Consider the following 26,824-nt stretch of genomic DNA (forward strand, 5'->3'; position numbering starts at 1 on the left):
TCATACCACTACACTCCAGCCTGGTGACAGAGCAAGATTCCATCTCAAAAAAAAAAAAAAAAAAAAAAAAAAGTAAGGTAACTGGGAATAAAAACTACAAAAATCAAGAGCTTCCTATGTTAAAATAGCCATCACTTAGGAAAAAATGTCCACTGACAGGCTCAGAAATGACAATAAAAATTTACCTAAGAAGCTTGATGATCCTGTTCTTGGATAGAAGAATCAACATTAGCCAAATGTCAGCATTAAATATACATTAACATAGGCGGAACCATTTTGAAAGTACTATCCCATTTTTTAGAAGTGGTCACAGTGCAATCAAAGGTCAGAGAATTTAAGCAGCCAAGCATTTGCAGAAAAATTCCAAAAAACAGTAGTAATAGAAAAACAGTTCTTAAATATTTTTTATCATAAAACTCCAGCAATTAAAACATGAGAAAGAGACCTAAATTCATACAGAAATTCAGTTGATGAGAAAGGATCATTATAAGTCAATGGGAAAAAGATAAACCACTTAATATAAAAGGTAATGGGACTTTATTTTGAGCTAAGATAGGGGTATATGTTTAAATGCCTTTTGAAGCCTGGGTACGGTGGCTCATGCCTGAAATCCCAGCACTTTGGGAGGCCAAGGCGGTTGGATCACCTGAGGTCAGGAGTTCGAGACCAGCCTGGCCAACATGGTGAAACCCCACCTCTACTAAAAATACTAAAATTAGCCAGGTGTGGTGGCACATACCTGTAATCCCAGCTACTCGGGAGGCTGAGGCAGGAGAATCGCTTGAATCGAGGAGGCAGAGGTTGCAGTGAGCTGAGATTGTGCCACTACACTCCACCCTGGGTGACAGAGTGAGAATCCATCTCAAAAAACAAATTTTATATATATACATACACACACACACCCATATACACACCAAAAAATATATATACACATATATATACATATATGCCTTTTGAATAGATAAAAGATTTAAGAGGTAAAAACAGAAACCACAATAGAAGAAAATGATGTTTTTAATACTCAGAGATGGACTGCCTAAACAAACTGCAAATCCAAAGAACCTTAAGCAGAAATGCTGGCAAGTATGACAGAAACTGTAAAATTTATGGGCAGAAAAATGCCACAAACGAAGTCAAATAAACTGTAAAAAACTGACCATACATGGGTACTGTTGCTTGGTTCACAAAAAGCACTGTTGGCCGGGTGTGGTGGCTTGGCTTGCGCCTGTAATCCCAGCACTTCCGGAGGCTGAGGCAGGAGGATCACTTGAGTCCGGGGATTCAAGACCTGCACATGCCACCTGTGGGTCTGGAGACTGGCCCACACAGCTCATCACAGCCACCACCACTACCAGCATACACTACTGGGGACCCAGAGGGTCACCCTGCCATTGCCACTGCCACTGCTATCTCCCATGCCACATTGGCTGCCTAGGGGCCCAAGAGCCCACCCACCCAGCCCACTGCTGCCATTTAGCATCCAAGCAAGCCATCCTCAACGAAACACTAGCAAACTGAATCCAACAGCACATTAAAAAAAAAAAAAAAAAAAAAAAAAAAAGCCTGGGTGTGGTGGCTCATGCCTGCAATCCCAGCACTTTAGGAGGCCGAGGCAGGTGGATCACTTGAAGCCTGGAGTTTGAGACCAGCCTGGCCAACATGGTGAAACCCTGTCTCTACTAAAAATACAAAAATTAGCCAGATGTGGTGGTGGGTGCCTGTAATCCCCACTACTTGGGAGTCTGAGGCCTGAGAATCGCTTGAACATAGCAGACAGAGGTTGCAGTGAGCCAAGATCGTGCCACTGCACTCCAGTCTGAGCAACAGAGCAATATCCCATCTCAAAAAGCAAAACAAAAGAAAAATAATACACCATAATAAAGTGAGATTTATCCCAGTTATGCAAGGATGGTTCAACATACAGAAATCAATAAACGTGATACATCACATTAATAGAATGAAGGACAAAAACCATATGATCAGATATAATCAATTAGTAAACTGATGCAGAAAAAGCATTTGATAAAATATGACATTCCTTCCTGAAAAAAACTGTCAACAAACTAGACAGAAGGGACATACCTCAACATAATCAAGACCATATATGACAAACCCACAGTGAACAGCATCCTGAATGGGGAAAAGCTGAAAGCCTTTCCTCTAAGAACTGCAACGAGACAAGGATGCCCACTTTTACCACTCCTATTCAACATAATGTTGGAAGTCCTGGCCAGAGCGATCAGGCAAGAGAAAGAAATAAAAAGCACCCCAACTGGCAAAGAGGAACTCAAATCGTCCCTTTTTGCTGATGATATGATCCTATATCTAGAAAGACTCCGTCAAGGCCGGGCGCGGTGGCTCAAGCCTGTAATCCCAGCACTTTGGGAGGCCGAGACGGGCGGATCACGAGGTCAGGAGATCGAGACCATCCTGGCTAACACGGTGAAACCCCGTCTCTACTAAAAAAATAGAAAAAATTAGGCGGGCGCCTGTAGTCCCAGCTACTCGGGAGGTGGAGCTTGCAGTGAGCTGAGATCCGGCCACTACACTCCAGCCGGGGCGACAGAGCAAGTCTCCGTCTCAAAAAAAAAAAAAAAAAGACTCCGTCAAAAAACTATTAGATCTCATACATTCAGTAAAGTCACAGGATACAAAATCAACATACAAAACTCAGTAGTGTTTCTACATACCAATAATGGAATATCTGAGAAAGAATTCAAGACAACCACCCCATTGACAATTACTATAAAAAAAAAAACCCCTCGGAATAAATTTAATCAAGAGGTAAAAGATCTATACAAGGAGAACTACAAAGCACTGAAAGACACTGAAGAAGACACAAACAAATGGAAAGCATCCCATGCTTGTGCATCAGAACTACTATCATTAAAATGACCATACTGCCCAAAGCCATCTACAGACTCAAGGCCATCCCTATCAAAATATGTCATTTTTCACAAAATTAAAAACAAATCCTAAAGGTCATATGGAACCAAAAGAGAGCCTGAGTAGCTTAAGCAATCCTGAGCAAAAAGAACAAGGTTGCAGGCATCACACCACCTCACTTCAAAATCTATTACAAGGCTATAGTAACCAAAATAGCATGGTATTGGTAAAAAAAAAAAAAAAAAAGACACATGGACCAATGGAACAGAATAGAGAAACCAGAAATAAGTCTACATACCTACAGTCAATTTATGTTCAACAAAGTTGCCAAAAACATACACTGGGGTAAGGACAGTCTCTTCAATAAATGGTGCTGGGAAGATTGGCTATCCATACACAGAAGAATGAAACTGGATGCCTACCTCTCACCATCTACAAAAACCAGCTGAAGATGGATTAAAGATTTAAATGTAAGACCCAAAACTATAAAACTACTAGAAAAAAAAGACAGGGAAAACACTTCAGGAACCCAACAATTTAAAAATAAGTAATCCCATTAAAAAGTAGACAAAGGACATGAAGAGACATTTCTCAAAAGAAGATATGCAACGGCCAACAGCTATACAAAGAAAAAAAAAAAGAGCTCAACACCACTACGTATCATCCAATCCAGCAATCCCACTACTGAGTATTTACTCAAAGAAAAAGAAGTCAGTGTGTCAAAGGGATACCTGCATGCCCACATTTACTGCAGCACTATTCTCAATAGCAAAGATGTAGACACAACCTAAATGTCCACCAATGGATGAACGGAGAAAGAAACTATGGTATATACCATCTCTTGCCAGTCAGCATGGCGATTATTAAAATGTCAAGAAACAACAGATGGTCACGAGGTTGTAGAAAAACAGGAACGCCTTTCCACTGTTGGTGGGAATATAAATTAGTTCAACCATTGTGGAAGACAGTGTGGCGATTCCTCAAAGATCTAGAATCAGAAATACCACTTGACCTAGCAATCCCATTACTAGGTACATACCCAAAGGAATATAAATCATTCTGTTACAAAGATACATGCACGCATATGTTCACTGCAGCACTATTCACAATAGCAAAGACATGGTATCAACCCAAATGCCCATCAATGATAGACTGGATTTAAAAAAAGGTGGTATATATATACCATGGAATACCATGTAGCCATCAAAAAGAATGAGATCATCTCCTTTGCAGGAACATGGATGGAGCTGGGAGCCATTATCCTCAGCAAACTGGCACAGGAACAGAAAACCAAACACTGCGTGTTCTCACTTATAAGTGGGAGCTGAACAATGAGTACACATGGACACAGGGAGGGGAAAACACAGACTGGGGCCTGTTGGTGGCAGGGTGGGGGGAGGGAGAGTATTAGGAAAAATAGCTAATGCATGCTGGGCTTCATACCTAGGTGATGGGTTGACAGGTTCAGCAAACCACCATGGCACATGTTTACCTACGCAACACACCTGCACATCCTGCACATGTACCCCGGAAAGTAAAATAATTTAAAAAGAAAAGAAAGAAAATGGGGTATATGTATACACAAGGGAATACTATTTGGTCATGAAGAGTGAACTCATGTCATTTGCAGCAACATGGATGGAACTGGAGGTCATTATGTTCAGTGAAAAAGCCAGACACAAAGACAAATTCTGCATGTTCTCACTGATGTGTCAGCTAAAAAAAAAAAGAAGAAAAAAAAAAGGTGGCTCTCATGGCGGTAGAGAAAACAACGATAGATACTAGAGGATGGGAAGGATGTATGGGTGGGAGGGAGCAAGAGATGTTGGCTAGTGGGTGCAGGGAGCCGAAGGCCCGTGGGATGTAACCAACTCAGCATTCCACTGGAGGCTGTATGATCAAATAGCAAACTGTTTATCATGAATGCAGGATGTGAGCAAACTCACCACTGCTCCTGCCGACACAAGGTTTGCTGGAGGCCATCACCCCCTGGCACCGAGGTTATCTACTGCGACATCTAGAGCCTGGTGTTCAAGGAATGCAGTCTTGCAAGCCTACTCCAGACTGAGCAGCTGACCCCTTCCTTCCACCCTCCTTCTATCTCTTTTGCCTAATAAATATGGAGGGCTGTGCAAACCTCAGGGCCCTTGTCCACTAGAGGCAAGGTGCCCCCGATCCCTTCTTCCAAATATACTCTTTTGTCTCTTGTCTTTTATTCCCGTGTTTGCCCCCTTTGTTCAGTTCCCCTAGGTGCATGAGGGTTACTTAGTTGTACCCCAAACAGCAACAGAACCGGGTGCCCCACAAGTGGGTACAAACATACAGTTAGAAGAGTTAAGCTCTCACGTTCCATAGTAGCACTGGGTGACTGTAGTCAGCAACAATGCACTGTGTATTTCACAGTAGATAGAAGGGAAGACTTGAAATGCTTGGAATGTGGAAAGGATACTCAAGATGATGGACATCCCCAAATACTCTCACTTGATCATTACACAGTCTATGCATGTAACGAATACACGTACCCCATAAGTATGTAAATATTATGTATCAACAAAATATAGTTTTTGTCTATCAGGTTTAAAAAAACATATTTTAATATAGTGTTGCTGAAAACATGGGAAACAGGCACTCCGGTATATTAAGAGTATAAATTGAGCTCCAGAGGTTTAATTCATCCATATCTAAATAAAAGGCATATACCTCTCAATCCAACAATTCCAATTCTAAGAGTTTATCCCACAGACACGATCACACCAAGGCACACATAAATGATATTCACGACAATGATTAGCTGCAAACAAAACGTTCCCCAGCTGGGGACGGTGGAATGCTAGGCCCGAGAGCATCCATATGGTGGGACGTCATGCTGTGCATAAAGACAAGAGGGAGGCAGGTGGGTGGATACGGACCTCCCTTTAAAAAAGAAAGCAAAGGATGCATCAGCGTGTAAAACACGGTGACGCTCAGGTGTGCACCAAGTCACAGGGAGGAGACCTGAGTGATTTTTGTATCAGTGCCTTTGCCTGTCAGGAGGGAAAATAGCTGGACAAGAGGCAGGAAGATGACTGACTTTAAGTTGTATCCTTTTATCTTTTTTTTCTAAACCAGGTACACAATTGTTTTAAGATAGGGTCTTGCTGTGCTGCCCAGGCTGGAGTACAGTGGCACAATCATAGCTCATAGCAGCCTCAACCTCCCAGGCTTAAATGATCCTCACACCTCAGCCTCCCACGTAGCTGGGACCACAGGCATGTGTCACCACGCCTACTTAATTTTTGTAATTTTTTGTAGAGACAGGTTTTTGCCATGTTGCCCAGGCTGGTCTTGAACTCCTGGGCTCAAGTTATCTGCCTGCTTCAGCCTCCCAAAGTGCTGGGATTACAGGCATGAGCCACCACAACCAGTTTTTTTTTTTTTTTTTGAAACAGAGTTTCACTCTTGTTGCCCAGGCTAGAGTGCAATGGCACGATCTCGACTCACCGCGGCCTCTGCCTCCCTGGTTCAAGCAATTCTACTGCCTCAGCCTCCTGAGTAGCTGAGATTACAGGCGTGCACCACCATGCCCAGTTAATTTTGCATTTTTAGTAGAGATGGGGTTTCTCCATGTTGGTCAGGCTGGTGTCGAACTTCTGACCTCAGGTGATCCATCTGCCTCGGCCTCCCAAAGTGCTGAGATTACAGGCGTGAGCCACCATGACCAGCCCCAGCCTTTTTAATTTAAAAATACAGTGGGAAAAAATAATAGCTTACAAATGTGGCAATCATAATAGTTTGCAATGTGGACAAGTTTTTTTTTTAACCTCTTCCTTCTAGCACTTTCTAAGGCCCTGATAAGTCATTTGTAGGGAGACCTCTAGTCCTTAGAACCTGATTTCTCATTCTGGTTTCACAAAAGAACAAACTATTCATTTGTACAAACTAGGATTAAAAGTTTCTCAGAGCCAGGTAAGGTATTGTCAGGTCCACTGGCCCCGGCCCTGCACACACCCTAAAAAGCTTCAATGCCCAGAGGCAGAACCATGCACCAAGAGAAGCCCATGGAGAGAGCTGCATCCCCCGGGCTCCCAAGCCTGGGCCAGTGCCCTTTCTCTAAGTGTACCACCTGGAGGCAGGTCCACTTGTGATCTGCACTCTCCTTAGAACAAGCTCAAGGTAGAAAGCATGTGAGTGGACCAAGTCCTAACCTTTGAGGCAGCCTAGGCAGAAGCAGCAATGAAGGATCATCAAGGCACAGACGCTGACAGACCTTTATTTTAATTTTTTTTTAACTGAGGCATCATGGCAGTTTAATAGTGAGGTATTTAGTTGCATTTTTATAAAAAACATTCCAAAACAAAGTGACAATAGGGACCTAAATTCCTTGGACTCATGGTAGAGATGTTTGAGCATCCTAATATTCTATATCTGCCAACATGTCAGTTCAGAAGATTACAACGTTCCCCACAAGCCATTAAAAAACTGGCCAAGGACAATTGGTCATGACTGAGTCCTTGTCTGCATCACGCTCCTGCTCCTCCACACACTGTCTGAGCGTGCACTTTTCTTTTGAAGGCTAATTTACAAGGCATTCTGCCTGAGTCGGGGTATTGCTAAGTGGAAGGTTTGATGAACTTCCTAGTAGAAAATGCAGGGTCTGCAAAATGCAAACAGCTAGATTTACTATGGCTTATAATCAAGGTAAACTATATAATAAGAGGTTGTATTTTCATCAGATCTGCAACAGGTCAAAGCTTACGGCAAAAGACAAAAGGCAGAGGTATGTATCTTAGAGACAAGCTCACAGTGCCTTTAAAGTGGAGAATCCTCATGGCCAACTGGTGACTCACCGTGTGTTGTTATCCAGACGTGAGCAGATGGCAGCTCTGCTGACCCAACAACCCACCTACATGATATTCAGCATTTCGGGATCACCGGACCTTGTTTAAAGCGAGTTTACACTGCTGAATTTTCCATCATCCCCCTTGCGAGCAGCCCTGGGCAAATGGCTGTACCAACAACTGTTGACTCAGGCGCCAGTCCCCGGAGGTCTAGGACCCAGGCCAGCACCGAGGCCTAGACAGGTGTGACTCAGGCACCAGTCCCCGGAGGTCTAGGACCCAGGCCAGCACCGAGGCCTAGACAGGTGTGACTCAGGCGCTGGTTCCCAGAGGTCTAGAACCCAGGCCAGTCACTCACCACTGATTTATGGAATGGACCATGTATATATTTATCAACCAAGCTCCCAAATTTAGGGCACCCAGTGTCCCTCACCTTGAAGTTAGCAAGAGAACCACAACTTTGCTTCTCTGTAGACAGATCTCCCAACTTTCCCATCTATTCATGACACACATTCATTTAAAAACAGCTGAGAGAGCTGGGTGTGGAACCTTAATTACAAACACCTCCTGAGGACTCACGCCACCACGAGACCATGTTACCTCAGTCTCCTGCCTCCATTTCCCCATTTTATACAGTTCATGCTTTTAAATACGAACTCCCATGCCATTGGAAGCTGTTCCCAGAAAGCGTCGAGATTCATCCAGATGCCTCTGTCCCTTACCCATCAGAACAGACCATCAGGTCCCACCTTCTAACAGGATGGCCTGAGTGAGGCCATGTGAACCTCAGCGGGAGGAAGCCCCTCCTCAATAGAGAAGTTGCGCTCCCAACAAACGCTAATGCCAGCGGGATTCCCTAACGCCAGCGGGATTCCCTAACGCCAGCAGGGGTCTGAAAGGTCTCAGCTGCTTAGGATTTCATTGGTAAAAAAGAACAAAGTATAAGATTGCGTTACTAATTTAACACTTAAGATTTCTCGGAGAGATCCTGAGAGTGACCCTGTAGGGCAAAAAATAAAATTTAAAAAACGTCTATTTCTGGGAGATCCACCCATCAGTCAGGACATGGCTTCAGAGGGCGTCTTGTTGGCACATCTGGGACTACCTGGCTGTCACCCGTGTGGCACTCTATGACAGTTAAACCATGGGGGAGGGAAGAGGGGCTGCAGGCGGTGCCCCCTCTACCCAGAGGGATCCAGGAAGGCTCAGGCGGCTCCTCACTCATCGTCCGGGATTTCCCGGAGCCCTTCGCTGTGGCGCGACCGCCCACTGATCTCCAGCAGGGCCTGGGCTTCAGGGTCCGCGTCCAGGATGCTCTTGTTGCCCTTGGCCTTGAGAAGAGAAGAGAAGAAAGGGTGGGTGTGTTCCATGATAGCCCAACAACAGGCAGCAGCTTCCTGCTAGTTTTCCAGCCTTCTCGGGTGGAATCGGCTCTGGTTCCCCCTAAGGTCCCTCCCACTCTGGGATTCAATGGCTGGGTGGGTAGGAGGTATTACAGGAGGTTCAGGGGTCAATAGCAAATCAGGTGCAGACCAAGAGAAGACGGAACCCCAGACCTTCCTCTTGCAGGTGGGCAGACAGAATGAAGGGCCACCTGGGCTCGCACTTGAGGACCCCCCGCTACTTCCCAAGGCTGCTCTACTAAACCGCCCACAAATCCCAGACAAGACTTCAGCCATGCATCTCCTGGCATCCAAGCCAGCATCAGCTGCCAGGATCAAATTTGTGAGAAACTATCTGCAGACAGAAGAGTAAAGGCGGTAATGGTAAGAAAATGCAGAAAGGCCCCAGGCTCAAGAGGCCGTCCTGGGAGGCAGAGGATGGCTCCACTCACCAACTGCTCCTCTGATGGGTCTCCAACTGCCCACACCTCCATCTTATCAAACTGGAAGTTCTCCTGGGCCGACAGCTGCGGGCTGTTGTACGTGGTGCTCGTGGGCTTAGCTCTGCTGTGTCCTTTCCCAAAATCAACATCCACCCAAAGCCCAAAGTAATTGTGCTGCCCCCCCATCCCCTGCAAAGGAAGCCAGGACAGAGAACAGCATCAGCAACTCCCCAGGGCCTGCAGACATCAAATACCACGAGCCAGCCTCTCACCTTAAGTACCAGCCTGAGACAGGGTGGGTGAGTGTGAACGCCATCATCTATGTTTTCCTGAACTGCGAAATATATCAATTGCTGCCATTTAAGCATCCCATGCCAAGTGACTAGAACACTCATCTATGTCTCCAGACACCCACCCACGGCTCTTTCTCAGGAGGATTTGCTTGCTGAAAGCACAAGTGACGTCAGAGAATTAAAAATGTTAAACATATATATAGAAAGAGACCTCCAGGGCCCAGGGCCCCACCCAGTTAAGGGGAGAAGGGAACACAGAAGCTGATACTGCAAATTCCCCATGTTGGGGCACCAGTGCTCCCGCTTCCGGGCAGCGATCTTCACCCCAAGACAGACTGGGAAACTCAGCTCCGAGTGTGTGGCTTACAGGATGCAGAGGCAGACCCGGAGGCAGAGGCAGATGCGAACCCCTGTGCCTTCCACCCCTAGTCACATGGCTGGGCTCTGAGCTGTTCAACCTCGCCCTGCTGAGAACCTCCTCTGGTCTCTGGTAGGCCTGGAACACCTGGCACGCCCTAGTTCTGACCCGAGCACCCTGTCCGGAGTTGACACTCAGAGCCGCTCTGTCCCTCAGGGCCAATGACGAGCGATGACCGGGGCCTGCCAGGTGCTCCCTGTGAGGCTGGCACCCTCTCTCCTGCCGCCACCAGATCACCCTTTCCAGAAGATGCCAGCTGTTCTAGGTGGCCCAGCCACGCCCCTCCCTCTCTCCAGGGCATCAGTGTGGTAAGCCTGGGAAGGACACTGGCCCCTCTAGCGGACCAGCCTTCTCTGCCCTCAGCTCTGCAGACACAGGACTGGATTTTCCCAGTAAGAGCTTTCTGTCAAGTAGCAGAGGAAAGAAATCGGCAGGGGAGCTGGGAGGAGTAAGTTGAGCTTCGGCGTGGATGCTGCCCCAGCTCCTGCCCTCGGGCCTGCCTGGACCCATGCCCACCTGCTCCCTGTACCTGGCCTAGGCCTCCCCCACCTCCCTGTGCTTTCTGTGCCACGTCACCAAGCTGAAGCGAGGGCTGGACAGGAGCCATGGTCACCCCAACTGGGGCCCCACATGCTGTCTCATGAGCTGCCGGCCATCCATTCCCCTCAGTCCCGCACTCCCAGGCATGAGGCAGGCCAGTGACGTGCAGGGACGGGTCTGGCGCTAACACTATCCCTAGCCTCAAAGGCCACAAACCAATCATCTGAGGGCCAGGAAAAGGGGTCAAGTGCGCCATCTGCACACAAACCACAGAGAAGCCCCAGCAGAGGCCACATCCTTCTCTAAGGGAAATCCTGGCCCAGCTGTCACTACCCCCAGCACCAGCCCTGGAGGCAGAAGGAACTGGACGTGGCGTGTGTGAGGAGATGAATGCCATTCACCCTGCCCTGATCTATGGAGCTGAGCCTCGGGGTTGACACCTTCGCGGGGGGATATCACCAAGGCGAGACCCCCACGCTCCGCCCAGGCTCACCAGTCCATTCGGGATCGTCTGCTGTCCGTGGTTCAGGTACATGTAGTGGTCGTTGTAGCCTGTGTGTGTGTACACGGCCATGCTGGGACAGATGGAGAACAGGAAGCATCTGTCATCCCCTGAAAGTGGCCAGAGAAGAAAACAAACAGGGTCAGTGTCTGAGCCGGTCCCAGAGGGCCAGAAATGCCAGTAAGCTGAGGCTCAGGAAGCAGCACGGCCAAGACCCCTCTCACCCATATCCAGGTGTCGGCAGACCGGGGGTTGGGACAAGCTGCTGGGGACCCAGGTGGATGAGCTGGGGGTGCAGGGATTAGAGGGACAGCTAATAAGGAATGGACATCTTTTAGCTCTGGCCGGGGGAGCAGAGATCACAACTCTGCCCGCTGTCTGGAGTCGGTCCAGGCTGGCCAAGCACATGCAAGCCAGAAAGAACAGGCTTCCTTTAGCTTATGAGCGAGGAGCAGGCGGTCACTCCGCAGAGACCAAGGCCTCCAGCCCAGCCTACCCGAGCAGGCAAGTGACGCTGCATAGTGCCGAGCCTGGCCTGAAAGAACATACCACGCAGAGAGAGAAAACCTGCAGGTGCAGAGCTGCCCCCAGGGGCACAGCCTGGGAAAGGTGGTCGTCTACTCTCACCCACAGGCATGGGGTGGGCACACAGGCCATTAGAAGAAAGGTACCAGTCAAAACTCTGGAAACTATGGGTCCCCAGTCTCAGAGACTCCTTCCCTCCATAAGCACCTCAGCACTGGGGAGAGGGCCGTAGGCCAGGCCTCATCCTCGGAGCTCCCAGCGAGGGGCGCTTCCCACCATGTTCTGAGGACTTGGCCAAAATAGTTGCCCGCCTGGACACCAGCATACATAAGTGTCACAACAAGCCGGAAGGCTGCTCATAGGAATTTGGGGTTGGGCTAGTCATCAGGGGGGAAAGAAGTCACAGGAAGAAAATTGGGGGCACCATGGTAGAATGTAGATAAGAAGGAGGCACCAAGACCAGGAGGCTGGAAGAGGATGATGGCCCTGAGCAAGCAAACAGGGCCCAGTCTGTAGTGTGGGCTGACACCACCCAAGGCCTCCAATCTAGAAAGATCCCCAGGAGGCCTCTGCCATCCTGGAGGCTTCTGGGAGGCAGCTTCCAAGGTCAAGAGGGAGGCCCTGAAACAGAGCCCCCCATGGAGAAGGGATCCCATGAGGACGAGGTGTGGGACAGGTAGGCAACAGTGGGGCTTGAGAGCGTCGGGCGGAGGAAGGAAGGTAGTTAGGCTAGAAAGTTCCACCGGAACCAGCTAAGAGAAGGACTTTACTCTGGGCTACAGACTGAGGCTTGCTTCACTGGGGTTTCAGCAGCCTCAGAGGCTTGAGGGCAGGTTTAGATGTCACTATGAACAGCTCAGTCACACCTGACTGTATTGGCCCCACCTGACCCTCCCGTGCTGGACTTCAGGTACGCGGCCCTTTGCTTTGCAATCCTGAGCCTGTCGTACTGCGGAGCAAAGTGGCGGGGCCACGGAGCTCAGGCTTTGGCTGCGTGGGCCCAGATGCCAGTCCCCCCCCAAGGGCCATTCTCCATGGGGAAGGCCAGGTGGGGGAAGCATCACTTCCCAGGATACAGGGCAAGGACCTGAGGAGTTATGATTACCTGAAAAAAAAAGTCATGCCAACAGCAAGGGCTCCTTATCTCATTCTCATAAAACAATACTCAAGCATGCCGCCACCACCGGGCGCTGGGCCGCTGAGGAGCTGCCTGCCCACACAGCATGGTTTCATGTAATTCTGAGGAACTGAGGCCCAGAAAATTAATCAGTCACCTTGCCCAGGGACAGAGCTGGGTCTCAAAATCCTGTGTTCAATCCAAAGCCTTGGGCCTTTTCAACTACTGCACAGAAAACACAAGCAAAAAAGGCTCTAAGTATAATCAATTCTTCTTTCCTCAAATAAAACTAAGAAAACAGTCCTTTAAAAAGGTTGACGAAGCCACATCGCCCCACAGTGAAAGATCCGCCATACTCAAGGAGGGGGCCACCTTCCTCAGCATTTGCCTTCATTGTTTGCCCCACAGCTATTAAATCCCTTAAAGTCTCAGATATTAGAGGTCATTATTTCCAGGACAAGCGGACAGCACGCTCTCTGAACTTGACCCAAAGTTCATGCATTTGTCCCATACATGGTGCGAGGCTGCCCTCTGCTGTTATTTCCCGAGTACGGACACGTACTGCAACAGAATGAACTCTGGTTTGAAAACTTGGCCACTGCATTTTTCGCGTATGCTTCAGGAAGATTAAGTCTGCTTGTTAATAAAACATGAAGAGCCGGCAGAGTCCATCTGAAATTAACATTAAGGGCTGTGGAGGTAGCAGCAGCTTTAACCTGATCATGATGCTCAGGGTCTTTTCACATCCTAAAGCTGAGCCTTCAGCTGTGTAGTGAGGCAGAGCAATGTGTAATTTCCCCGGAGCCTGAGGCTGGGCTGGTGCCCCATGCCTGTGACATGGAGGCAGGGAGAAGTAGGTGTGCAGAAGACAGTGACCATGGCAAGGCTGAGGCTGCTGTCTCTAGAAAGGCCCACCAGCAGGGCTGGCACCTGGAAACTTTGATTTGGGGAGAATTCCTACCATTCCCAGAACTAAGATAAAGATCTAGAACATCCTGAAACCTAGATATAAATCGAACCCTAGAAACAATGCGATCTAGGAGATAGAGGTGCCCAACCCTCAACCTGGGACCCCTGCTACCTGTCCCAGCCAGATGCCACCTAGCCTCTGCTGAAAGCTCTCCTGCAGGGGCAACTCCACCCGGACACAGTTCCCGGCCTCCAGAACCTCTGCCTGGTGGAGAGATGACCATTCCAGAGGTGCGGGGTGAGATACAGGATGTACGGGGGAGTGACGAAGGCAAACCCTGGGGATGGTGGCCCACTCTCGAGTACAGAGGACAGCCCACTGATGGGCGATGCGTCTGTCAACGTTTCAAAAACCTAGTTATTTATTTATTTATTTATTTAGAGATGGAGTCTCACTGTCGCCCGGGCTGGAGTGCCGTGGTGTGATCTCGGCTCGCTGCAACTCTGCCTCCCAAGTTCAAGCGATTCTCAAGCCTCAGCCTCCCATGTAGCTGGGATTACAGGCATGCACCATCATGCCAATTTTTGTACTATTAGTAGAGACGTGGTTTCACCATGTTGGCTGGGCTGGTCTCGAATGCCTAACCTCAAGTGGCCCACCTGCCTCGGACTCCCGAAGTGCTGGGATTACAGGCTTGAGCCACTGCGCCTGGCCTTATTATTTTATTTTTTTTAAAGATAGAGACGAGTTCTCACTATGTTGCCCATGCTGGTCTCAAACTCCTGGGCTCAAGTGATCCTCCCACCTCAGCCTCCCAAAATGCTGGGATTCCAAGTGTGAGCCACTGCACCTGGCCTGTGTTTTAAATAATTTTAAAGGACCATTTTCATCAGAATATTCTTCCTTAAGGGAAAGAGGAGAATTTACTTAGAGCCTTTCATCCAGTACATTCAAGGTCATGCAGAAAGCTTCCAAATTCCAACAAGCAAACACACATGGTGGTGGGGGCAGGGGCAGGGGCAGGAAGGCCCAGGGAAGGAAAACATCCGATCTGAACCAATCAGCACCTCCTGGTCCCCTCCGAGGGATCTGTGGCTTGACTTCTCCCATGCCCTGTAGACCCAGCACCGTGTAATAACCGGGCCTGTGTCCTCACCTGAAAACTGGGGGTCACACAGTCTGTCCTGAAGAACTGTGATGTGATAAACACCACTGAGTAGCATCACATTTTCCTATCGCCCCAACTGCGTCTGGAGACACACTTGGAGAAGATGGGAGAGCCAAATTTAGCACTCCCGCCCTCTCCCTTTCTCCAGAGCTCTTTGCCTGGGCTGTGCCACTCCTAGAGGTTCAGGTTACCAAGTCTTACCTTGAAACTGAGGCTTCACCTCCCAGGAGCAGGAGGCAAACCCACCAAACACGTGCTTGTCATGGTCCTCAAGGACAACCACGCAGGGTCCCCGGTGAGTGATGTGGCCGCAGAGCTGGGAGAAGCTGTGTCCGTGGAGCTCAGATGAAAAGAGCAGGCGCCAGCAGTGCCGCTGCTCCCGAGGCAGGTGGGCGTTGATGTACATGACAGAGAGGATGTCCAGGATGCTCTCAAAGCCCCTGCCCTGGTCCACTTGACGCTCGGGGACCAGGGTAGTCAGATCCAGGGACGAGCACAGGACGAGAAAGCCCTTATGAATGACCACACTCAGGAATACGGCCACGTGGGGGACCCTGAACACCCAGTCCTCGATCATGGCTCGGTCACAGTCACAGTCCAGCCACTGGGGCCCCAGAAACCTCTTGCCATCTAGGGGAAAGGGACAGTGAGCATTAGCGGGGCTGTTATGTCACCGTATAGCTACTATCTAAACCCACACTGAGTACGGGAGCCACGAGCCACACAGCAATTACTGAGCACACAAAACAGGGCTCGTGTGAACTGAGAGGTGCCGGAGGTGTAAAAGGCACACCTGATTTCAAAGACTTGGTATGAAAAAAAATGTAAATTATCTCAATTTTTAAATATTCATTACATTTCAAAATTGTATTTAGGACATAATTATTAGAATCCGTTTCCCCTGTTTCCCTTTACTCTTAACATGGTCCCTAGAAAAGTGAAAATTTCACATGGGGCTTGCTTTGTCTGTTGGCCAGCACTGATTTCAACAATCCAATTTCAACATTTTTCTCTCCTCCCCAACCAGCATTTCAGAGCCCGTCCAGATGGCGGTGCCCTGGCAATGGGGCTGGGAGCCGCTCATGAGAGGGCGTCTGTCCTGCCAAGGTCACTGGAAGGGCCTTGTTCCCAGCCAGTCAAAGGGCTGGTAGGGCACTTCCTGGGACTCCTGTAGTTTATCTGGGAAGAGCGGGTTTCATTCACCACTAATCAGGCTTAATCATACAGCACTTGGAGTCCTATTTTCCATCCCTCACCCACTAAGAGTGGAGGTGACAGGGTAAGAGTGTGGGAGCACACACCTGGGACTCCAAAGCTGGTTTCAAACTCAAGCTCAGGAACAGCATGACCATGCCAAGATCTGCACCTCTGTGCCTCAGTTTCCTCAGGTGGAAAATGGAGGTAAGGCCAGAACCTGCCCTGCTTAGTTATTACAAGGACCAGAGGAGCTTTTACATTTTAAGCTCTTGCTGACACAAAGGCTCCATTTACAGCGATTATAATTCCCAGCCTAGTGAAAATTTGAATCTAAGCTGAAATAACATTTTGTCTCAAGCCCATTTTATTAAGCAGAAAATGTAAAACTACTTCCCAACTTCTGATATTTCGAAATTCCTATCGTTTCCATTTATTTTTCAAACAGTTTCATTTCTCATTACCTATATATTACTTGAAACCTTAACGATAATTTTAATCGTCTGAATTAACTTTCTGTACTTCAATGACAAACGTTAATTTTTATTTTCATGATTCTTTTAAAATATACTAATTCTAGAGGGGTGCAGTGGTTCACGCCTGTAATTCCAGCACTTTGGGAGGCTGAGGTGGGTGGATCACCTAAGGTCAGGAGTTCGAGACCAGCCTGACCAACATGGTGAAACCCCCATCTCTACTAAAATACAAAAAAAAAAAAAAATTAGTCAGGCGTAGTGGCGGGCACCTGTAATCTCAGCTACTTGAGAGGCTGAGGCAGAAGAATCGCTTGAAACCAGGAAGTGGAGGTTGTAGTGAGCCAAGATCGCTCCACTGGACTCCAGCCTGGGCAACAAGAGACTCCATCTCAAAAAAAAAAAAAAAACTACTAATTGTAGACAGATGAACAGTTTATCCATAAGACAAATTACTGATACTTTTAAAATTCTTTCCAAGTTCCAAATACCTCATCTGAATTAATTTCTGAAATATAACCTATTTTCAAGCTGTACCTTAAAATCTGGCTTTAAAACAAAAGAGCAACATATTTATGAAGCAAGTCTGCTTTGCAATGTGATTTGCCACAAAGTTTTTTTTAATCCCAAGTAAATTTAAATATATACTCCTTCTCACCCAACAACAGAATACACATTCTTCTCACGTGTGCTTTAACCACTACCCAGAAGTGACCATCTAATAGGCCATAAATGATGTATCAACAAATTTTAAAGGATTGAAATCATACAAAGTATGTTCTTAAACATAATGAAATGAAATTAAAACAATAGTAGAAGGCAATTTGAGGCATTCATAGGTATGGAGAAATTAAATAACATACTTTTACATAGTCAATAGGCCAAAGGAAAAAATCCTAAGCGACATTAGAAAATATTGAGATCAATGAAAATAAAAACATAACCTATCAAAACTGATGGCATGCAGCTAAGGCACTGCTGAAAGGGAAATTTGCAACTGTAAATGCTGATACGAAAAAGAAGATCTCAAATCAGTAACCTAATATTCTACCTTAAGAAACTAGAAGGAGAAGACCAAACAAATTTAAAGCAAACAAAAGGGAGAAAATAAAAGCTTGGGGAAAATCAAGCAGAAACTAGAAAGACAACAGAAAATTAATGAAACTAAAAGCTGGTTCTTCAAAAAGAACCAACAAAAATGTGAAAAACCTTTAGCTAGACTGACTAAGGAAAAAGGGACAAGACACAAACGGTTCAGATCAGTAATGGAAGTGGGGACATCACTGTTGCTTTTGGGAAAATAAGGATTATTTAAAAATATGCCAACAAACTAGAAACCTAGGAGAAGGTTCAAGGGCTCACGCTTTCTGGTTTCAAAGCTTTACTACACAGCTATAGTCATGGAGACAGCAGGTACCGCTCTACAGCAAAAGACCTAAATCACCGAGTTCACGCACACTTGCCTTGCAGCTTCATCTCAGAGAGCAGCTGAGCAGCCAGCACCTGCACCCGGGGGGCGGGCCCTGGGGCTTCCTTCCCAGGCCAGCCTCTCAGCTCCTGTCGGTGGCTTAGCACGTGCACCACAGAGCCAACCAGATCCTCTGTAAACTTTAAGATTACGATTTTACCATTAAAAACAGTTCCACCATAACCTGAGACCTCCGTCATGTCCACATGGAGAATGGCAATTTTCTTTAATGCCAACTATGATGGGCCATAATGTGGGGAAAGGTCATGCAATGTATGTAGCTACTCGTTTTTCTAATGATACACGTGGCTGGCCTAGAAGTTTTCCCAAAGCCTTCGTCCAGGACTTCTGACCTCAGCCCAACAGTATTGGGGTTTAGGGCTCCCCGAGGATGGACAGCTCCACAATGCCTACTGTCTTCATTGCTCAAACCAACAGGATGATCTGCTGAGGCTCAGGAGCTCCCTGCTCCAGAAAATCCCTGATCTCCCCAAATTTGGTTGAGATCTAAGGTTTATTTTGCTGAGTTCTACTTGCTTCCAAAAAGGAAGGCAAGGCTTCCTGTTTCCGCCGCGACAGAGGGCAGGCAACTACTTTCTGGAGCTGCTGCTCGCTTCCAACAGAGAAGAGTTTGAGGTTTTCCTGCTTCTAAGATTGCAGAGGGCAGTCTGCAGCCTGGGCCCCATCCCTAGGAAAGTAGCTGAACTGGGGTTTTGTCTTAAAAATTCTCCACCGGGCGCGGTGGCTCAAGCCTGTAATCCCAGCACTTTGGGAGGCCGAGACGGGCGGATCACGAGATCAGGAGATCGAGACCATCCTGGCTAACCCGGTGAAACCCCGTCTCTACTAAAAATACAGAAAACTAGTCGGGCAAAGTGGCGGGCGCCTGTAGTCCCAGCTACTCGGGAGGCTGAGGCAGGAGAATGGCGGGAACCCGGGAGGCAGAGCTTGCAGTGAGCTGAGATCCGGCCACTGCACTCCAGCCTGGGCGACAGAGCCAGACTCCGTCTCAAAAAAAAAAAAAAAAATTCTCCTGATGACTAAAACTTAAGATTAACAACCAACTGGTCTTCATTTCTCCTTACCATGAGCGCACTTGGTAATTGTAGAAAGCGTGTGAGTGCGTGTTTGTTTTGCTGAACTGTTTTTATTTGTGGTTTCTGTTTTGTTGTTTCAGTCTGTTTCCCATTTGGTTTGATCAACTCTACCTGACTTGGTCAATCCAAATTATGGGGAAACAAGGCCTCTGAACTGGCTAAATTCCCACAGCTGGGGAAAAAAGAAGGCAAGAACAAGGCCACCAAAAGGAAAAAAAGATTTTGACTGCCTGAGGGGCTTTATTTCCGTAACCTTTGCCAGCCAGGCCCAAACTGAAAGACCCAGGGCAGCCGCCCCGCACTCTCGCTCAGTAGCTAAGTTTCTGTCTTTTTTTTTTTTTTTTTTTTTAACCTCAACAGCCTGACTTTGGTTCCTACATCAAATCCTTTCTGGTTTGATATTTGTGTTACTTTTGAAATAGCAGTCATTTTTGTCCCAGGTAAAACATGGTAGTAAGAGATTTAAAATGATTTTTTAAAAGAGCTCAATGGTTAAAGTCAGCTTAATCAGAAGCTAATATCCAAGATATATGTGTGTGTGTGTGTGTGTGTGTGTGTGTGTGTGTGTGTGTGTGTTCATATTTAAAGGGACAAAATGCTTTTTTGTCTCTCCTAGGGTCTTGTTTTTTGAGGAAAAAAAGATTTCTTTCCCTCAGTCGACTGAATTGTCTTCTCCATTTGCCTCCACACATGTCTGCTTCCTCTGGCCACCCTCCGCTGTATGAAGGACCTAAAATAATGTCTAACAGTCTGGGATTCCTTAAAGAAAACAGAGAAGGTGCCACACTCGTTTCTCAGAGAAATGTGTGTTTCCTTATTCAACCCCAAAAGTATAAACAGACCAGTTCCTCTTAGCTCTTAAGTTCCTTGCTTTTCTACTGTGTTACCTGATTTTCCTTTGTCTAAAAAAGTTATTACTACACAGCTACTCTTTAATGAAACCAAAAGTTGGTTCACTGAAAAGATCAACAAAAATCTGAAGAACCCTTAGCTAGACTAACAGAAAAAAGGGAGACAGCTCAAATTACTCAAATCGAAATGGAAGTGGGGGCCGGGCGCGGTGGTGCACGCCTGTCATCCCTCCACTTTGGGAGGCTGAGGCAAGTGGATCACCTGAGGTCAGGAGTTCAAGACCAGCCTGGCCAACGTGGTGAAACTCTGTCTCCACTAAAAATATAAAAATTAACTTGGGGAGGCCAAGGCGGGCGGATCGCTTCAGGTCAGGAGGTCGTGACCAGCCTGGCCAACATGATGAGACCCCGTATTTACTAAAAATGCAAAAAGTAGCCAGGCATGGTGGCACACACCTGTAATCCCACCTACATAGGATGCTGAGGCAGGAGAATCACTTGAGCCTGGGAGGTGGAGTTTGCAGTGAGCCGAGATCGTGCCACTGCATTCCAGCCTGGGCAACAGGGCGAGACCCTGTCTTAAAAAGAAATAAAACAGGGCCGGGCACGGTGGCTTACACCTGGTATCTCAGCACTTTGGGAGGCCGAGGCGGGTGGATTGTCTGAGGTTGGGAGTTCAAGACCAGCCTGACCAACATGCAGAAACCCCGTTTCTACTAAAAACACAAAATTAGCTGGATGTGGTGGCACATGCCTGTGATCCCAGCTACTTGGGAGGCTGAGGCAGGAGAATCACTTGAACCCAGAAGGCAGAGGTTGCTGTGAGCCAAGATCATGCCACTGCACTCCAGCCTGGGCAACAAGAGTGAAACTCCATCTCAAAATAAATAAAATTAAATTAAAATAAGTAATTAAATAAAATATATACACAAATTAGCCAGGTGTGCTGGTGGGAGCCTGTAATCCCAGCTGCTCAGGAGACTGAGGCAGGAGGAATCTCTTGAACCTAGGAGGCAGAAGTTGCAGTGAGCCAAGATTGTGCCACTGCACTCCAGTCTGAGTGACAGAGCAAGACTGTGTCTCAAAACACACACACACACAGAAAAGAAAAAGAAAAGAAATAAAAGTGGGGGCTGGGCACAGTTGCTCATGCCAGTAATCCTAGCACTTTGGGAGGCCAAGGCAGGTGAACTGCCTGAGCTCAGGAGTTTGAAACCAGCCTGGCCAACATGGTGAAACCCCATCTCTACTAAAAACACAAAAATTAGCTGTGCATGGTGGCACACGCCTGTGGTCGCAGCTACATGGGAGGCTGAGGAAGGAGCATCTCTTGAACTCGGGAGGCGACAATTGCAGTGAGTTCAAATCACACCACTGCACTCCAGCCTGGGCAACAGAGCAAGACCTCGTCACTCAGACAACAACAAAAAAAGATGATTTCTGGAAAAAAAAAACTTTTTGTGATCAAATTGGCTGTAATTAAAAGGAAATTATTTATAAGTCTTTCTAGAAATTAGGCTTAGATATTAAAAATACACTATCACACTAAATAATTTGTTAAAACAAGATTATTTTAAGATACTGATGAATAAAATCACAAGAGGTTTTAATTTTTTTTAACCCAAAAATTGAACTTTTGCTGCATCTTGCTGTTTTCTCTTTGAGAAGACCTGAGATAATAACTCCCTCCTTCAACTTTTTCGTCAGCTCCTGAACTTTTTTCCCTTCAAGTTCTAACTGCTGTTGTGGCCTGATGCCAAAAATGTTTTCCTCTTAAAAATCCAAAAGAAATGTTTTCTTCTAATGTAACATTTTGTACTCTTGACTTTTTAAAATATGTCTAAATTGTTCTATGAAACTGAAAACCTTTATGACCCAGGACACACTCTTCCTATGTCTGATTAATTCAAGTACCATTTTCATTAGCTTTGCAGTAGACTAATAGACTAACACACACACACACACACACACACTCATAAAATCTGGCCAGGGGCGGTGGCTCATGCCTATAATCCCAGCACTTTGGGAGGCCAAGGTGTGCGGATCACAAGGTCAGGAATTTGAGACCAGCCTGGCCAATATGGTGAAACCTCGTCTCTACTAAAAATCATAAGAATTAGCTGGGTGTGGTGGCACATGCCTGTAGTCCCAGCTACTCAGGAGGTTGAGGCAGGAGAATCGTTTGAACCTGGGAGGCGGAGGTTGCAGTGAGCTGAGATAGCACCACTGTACTCCAGCCTGGGCGACAGAGTGAGACTCCATCTCAAAAACAAACAAACAAAAAATCTGTTTGTTAGACCAGTTACCTAAAAGCGAAAAAAAAACACAAAAACCTGCCGTGGTGTGATTGCTTTGCCCTATAGGGCGGGAGTCTATTTAGGTCGCACCACTGCGCTCCAGCCTCGGCGACAGAGCGAGACTCCATCTCAAAAAAACAAGAAAAGAAAACAGATTTAAATTTTTAAAATTAAGGTTAGCATATCCATGTAACATTTTGTATTGCTTTGAAAGTCCTTCTGCTGTTAAGTCACAGGGCTGTGATTCCTAGGGCTAGAAGAAACTTGAATCCTGCTAAATCTTCAACACCGAAAACAAAGCCTCATCTTCAGATCCAGGAAAAGATGACCATCAAACTGTGTTCACAAGACACAGGGCCAGAAATTAAAAATATTTAACCCCTCTATGCCCAGGGACTATTGTGGAAGAGGTGGATGTATGAGATTGTAAGGGCTGATTTTGACAGAGAAAATTAGTTCAGAGGTTCTCTGTAAATTAAATATTAATATCAAACATACACTGATCCGACACCAGCATCTGGGTCCTTGTGTCAGATTAACAAGGTTTTCTTGGAGCATAACCCACTTTTTAATTTAAAGAATTATAAAAGGTTATAAAAAGGTTTATACAAATTGTATCTTATGGTCACGATGATTAAAATTTAATAGATTTGTTTATAAGACTTGACAGAGATTTAAGTGGCCTCGTACTGTCTTTATTAGGGCTTATTGTTTGGGAAATTAAGTCTCCTCGCTCAGAAGAAAAATAAAGGTTCTTAGCCTTTTTTTCAAAACCTTTGAGTTAGCACTTAAAATGACTTATTTTACAATGACCTGTGATCTTATTTTGTGATATCAAGTATTTTATTTTATTTATTATTTTTTGGAGACAGAGTCTCACTCTGTCACCCAGGCTAGAGTGCAGTGGCACAATCTTGGCTCACTGCAACCTCCACCTCTCGAGTTCAAGCAATTCTCCTGCCTCAGCCTCCTGAGTAGCTGGGACTACAGGTGCATGCCACTACGCCTAGCTAATTTTTGTATTTTTAGTAGAAATGGGGTTTCACCATGTTAGCCAGGCTAGTCTTGAACTCTTGACCTCAGATAATCCACCTGCCTCGTCCTCCAAAAGTGCTGGGATTACAGGCATGAGCCACTGTGCCCAGCCTATATCAAGTGTTTCAAACTTCTGATAACTTTCCAGAATCAAATTTTGGAAACAAACTTTCCAGAATCAAATTCAAAATTCAGTCCTTTTGACCTCGATTATTGTTTTGATAGTAGATCCCTTGAGCTCCAAGGGAAACATCTTGGGCTTACTTGGTATAATACAATCATACAAGAAGCACTGTCAAATATGAAATGGTGTTTAATCATCTTTGGACCATATTTATGTAAGTGTGTTATTAGTATATGTTCCAAAATTGTATGAGATTCCTGTGATTCTGATGTGTCTTAGTATATGTCATCAATAGTAATTGCTATTATGTAAAGTTGTTGTGTGCCACAGAAGTACCCAAATTTCCTTGTCAATTGTGTCTTTAACCATGGCTGTTCCAAGACTTTTGACATCCACAATTGTTGTTTTACTTTGATCCTTTTATAGGGAAGTTTATAATCAGCTATAGAACTCTGAAGAGTACTCTTAAATATCAGTTCTGATAACTTTAGAGATTGTGCTGTTGGAATAGAAAGGAAAACTTCTAGGACTCATAGGAGGCTGATGTATTCATGAGGATTGCTGATCCAATATCAAGCAAGAAGTTAATTGCATGGGCTGAACTAACAGAAGACTGAAATAATCTTTTATGACATTTTGTTTACAACATTAGGTGTTTTTTTCAGTCAAGAAAACTTTCTCTTTTAAGCTATTTACAGTTTTTAACGATCAAAGTATACTCTAGTGAGCAAAATTTAAAACATAATCCCTTTCTCTCTACCTAATTTCCCCAAAATTTGGAAACTACTTGTGAGCATTCTTAATTTATGGCAATATAATTATTTGCATACATTCAATAAGAATCTATTTTCTTTTCTAACACGACATAATTGGAGACACTGGTTATTTCATGAAGGCTTTGACTGGAACAGCATTTTCAGATTACCTTGAGAAAATAAAGCTGACCTATAGAGCTGATAAAAGCCACTGGACAAACTGGCCTCACCCTTTGTCCTTTACAGGGTCCTGACCTGTGGTAAGTAAAGGATGTCACTTTCTGACAGACCCAAATACTCCAAGTTTTCTTGGAACCTCAGAGAGAGAAGAATTCACCCAAGTCATATGGGTATCTATAGGTACAGATGCATTCTTGGCTAGGCTTGGGGCTTTTAGAAAGGTCTAATCTAAAAAAAAAAAAGAAATAAAAAAATAAAAATGTCTAATCTCAGACTCCTTAAGGAAAAGTTCTAGCAAAGATAATTTAAACAGAGAGAGTAAGTACCTATATGGCAAATCATTACTCTTGCTGTACGTTATGCAAATAATCGAACTAAGTATAAGACTAAAACTTGTTTTATAAACAAGTTGGTCCTACTATGATTTTGTCTTTAATATACATGGGGAATTGGAGAGAGAAAAATGTTTCAAAATAAACCATAGTACACCTGTTATTAGATTCTAGCCTTGTCCAGTGTTTTTCAATTTTTATTATTTTCTACAATTTGGAATGAATCCTAAAATTTTTTCCTGGCTACAAGTCTTTAAAATAATGTTTCAACCTTTTTCCTTCTTTCTTTTCCCTTTTTCCCCCATTTTTCTGATTTGAAAGATTTTTGAAAGACAAAGGAGGGAAAAAATAAAAGCTCAGGACTCCAATTCACTCTGCCAAAGGGAAAAATTAAGCTAAAAGCTGAGTCATGCAAGAAACTATCTTTCCTTTTGTTCCTAAGCAGAGAGCTTATAGATAAAAGGTTTAAAGTCTCCACTGGTGGCCAGCGTGGTGGCTCACACCCTGTAATTCCACCACTTTGGGAGGCCGAGGCCGGCAGACCACCTAAGCTCAGGAGTTTGAGACCAGCCTGGCCAATATGGTGAAACTTCGTCTCTACTAAAAATGCAAACATCAGCCAGGCATGGTGGTGTGCGCCTGTAGTCCCAGCTACTAAGGAGGCTGAGGCAGGAGAATCACTTGAACCTGAGAGGTGGAGGTTGCAGTGAGCTGAGATCGCACCACTCAACTCCAGCCTGGGTGACAGATCAAGACTCCATTTCAAAAAATAAATAAAATCAAATCTCCACAGGTAGTGACTATGCTCACCTGATCATATGTAAAGTGCTGATTTACTGAATGCAAGACAAACACACATTGACTATTCCCCTCACTGCTCCCTTCCTCTTACAAAATGTGGATTCAGTAATGGGACCAGACCCTCCCTCTTTCCCCTACAGCCTGCTTTTCCCCTTTAAGTTCTGAAGCCCTCAAAATCATCTTTGGAGAAAGGCACAGATCTCTCTCCCAGACATGCCCTTAACCTTGGCAAAATAAACTTCAATTAATTGAGACCCATCTCAGATACTTTTTCGTTTACTCCTCCGTCTGCCATGTAACTGGCCCCCATCCCCCACCGATGGTCACCAAGACTGCTGAGGAGGCTGCAAAGGGCCTCGCGGCCTCACTACCTTTTGGACTTCTCTGGCCTTCACGGGACCTTCTGTGGCAGAAATCATTTTCATAATTATGAGACTCTTCTCCTCGGAGTTTCCTTTCAACAGGTGGGACATGGATGCTGTGAACTGCTCCTGGGACACATTCTCACTGGGTCCCTTCGCCTTCCCTGTCAGGTCGACCCTCCGCATGCCATCGTACAGCCTGGTGACCATCTCCAGGGGAACAGCTTCCCCGAAGTGGTTCTGCCGGGGACAAGCAGAAAAAATGGTTAGACAGTGCACAAGTTGAACTTGGTAACTCGGAGTTACTAAATTATTTTAGGCAGACAGAGAGGAAAAGGGACTCTTGGGAAGTTTTCATTTTTTAAAGCATCTCTGAAGAAGTTTCTTGTAAAGCCCCAGCTCTTAGAGCCAGGCCTGCAACCTTTGATATGCAAATGCAGTCCATTAGAAACTGGGTCCACCCAACATGGTAATTCCCACGGCCTTCCTGCCCTTTCCCTACATGTTCCTGGCAACATGGCCGCCTCCACATATCCCCATGTGTGTAGAACAACCAGGGCCCCCTGCATTTACACCTTAAAAGGCTAGGGCCGGAGGGCCAGCTTTTTCATGGGCTACGTGAATGACATACCTGGTCAAACCAATCCCGAGACCTATGCAAATCAGACATCACCTCCTCCAGCCTCTGCATATATACCTGGCTGGTGTCCACCGCACTTGAGGACCTCTTCTTTTGGCTCTGGAGCCACCCCTCCCTCTGTCTCTGTATGGGGGAGCCTGTTCCTTCTGCCTTCTCCTTTCTTCTTGCCTATTAAACTCTCTGCTCCTTAAAGCCACTCCACATGTGTCCATGT

At 46.0% G+C, this 26,824-nt stretch overlaps 1 protein-coding gene across 8 annotated transcripts in view; it reads right to left on the reverse strand.

The window, feature by feature from the left end:
• Window positions 1-7,119: 7,119 nt before the first annotated feature.
• MEAK7 (MTOR associated protein, eak-7 homolog) overlaps window positions 7,120-26,824 on the reverse strand; it is a 29,762-nt gene continuing 10,057 nt past the window's right edge. For all 8 annotated transcript variants that reach the window (XM_007994231.3, XM_007994229.3, XM_073015611.1 and 5 more), the window contains 6 exons: window positions 25,980-26,210; window positions 18,132-18,276; window positions 15,203-15,631; window positions 11,273-11,391; window positions 9,538-9,717; window positions 7,120-9,034 (listed from right to left, as the gene is read on the reverse strand). In XM_007994231.3, the coding sequence (XP_007992422.2) occupies window positions 8,921-9,034; window positions 9,538-9,717; window positions 11,273-11,391; window positions 15,203-15,631; window positions 18,132-18,276; window positions 25,980-26,210 (1,218 nt within the window). In that variant the 3' untranslated portion in view covers window positions 7,120-8,920. The remainder of the gene's footprint in view (window positions 9,035-9,537; window positions 9,718-11,272; window positions 11,392-15,202; window positions 15,632-18,131; window positions 18,277-25,979; window positions 26,211-26,824) is intronic.

The sequence above is a fragment of the Chlorocebus sabaeus genome, chromosome 5 (genome assembly GCF_047675955.1).
Source record: "Chlorocebus sabaeus isolate Y175 chromosome 5, mChlSab1.0.hap1, whole genome shotgun sequence".
Classification (NCBI taxonomy): domain Eukaryota; kingdom Metazoa; phylum Chordata; class Mammalia; order Primates; family Cercopithecidae; genus Chlorocebus; species Chlorocebus sabaeus.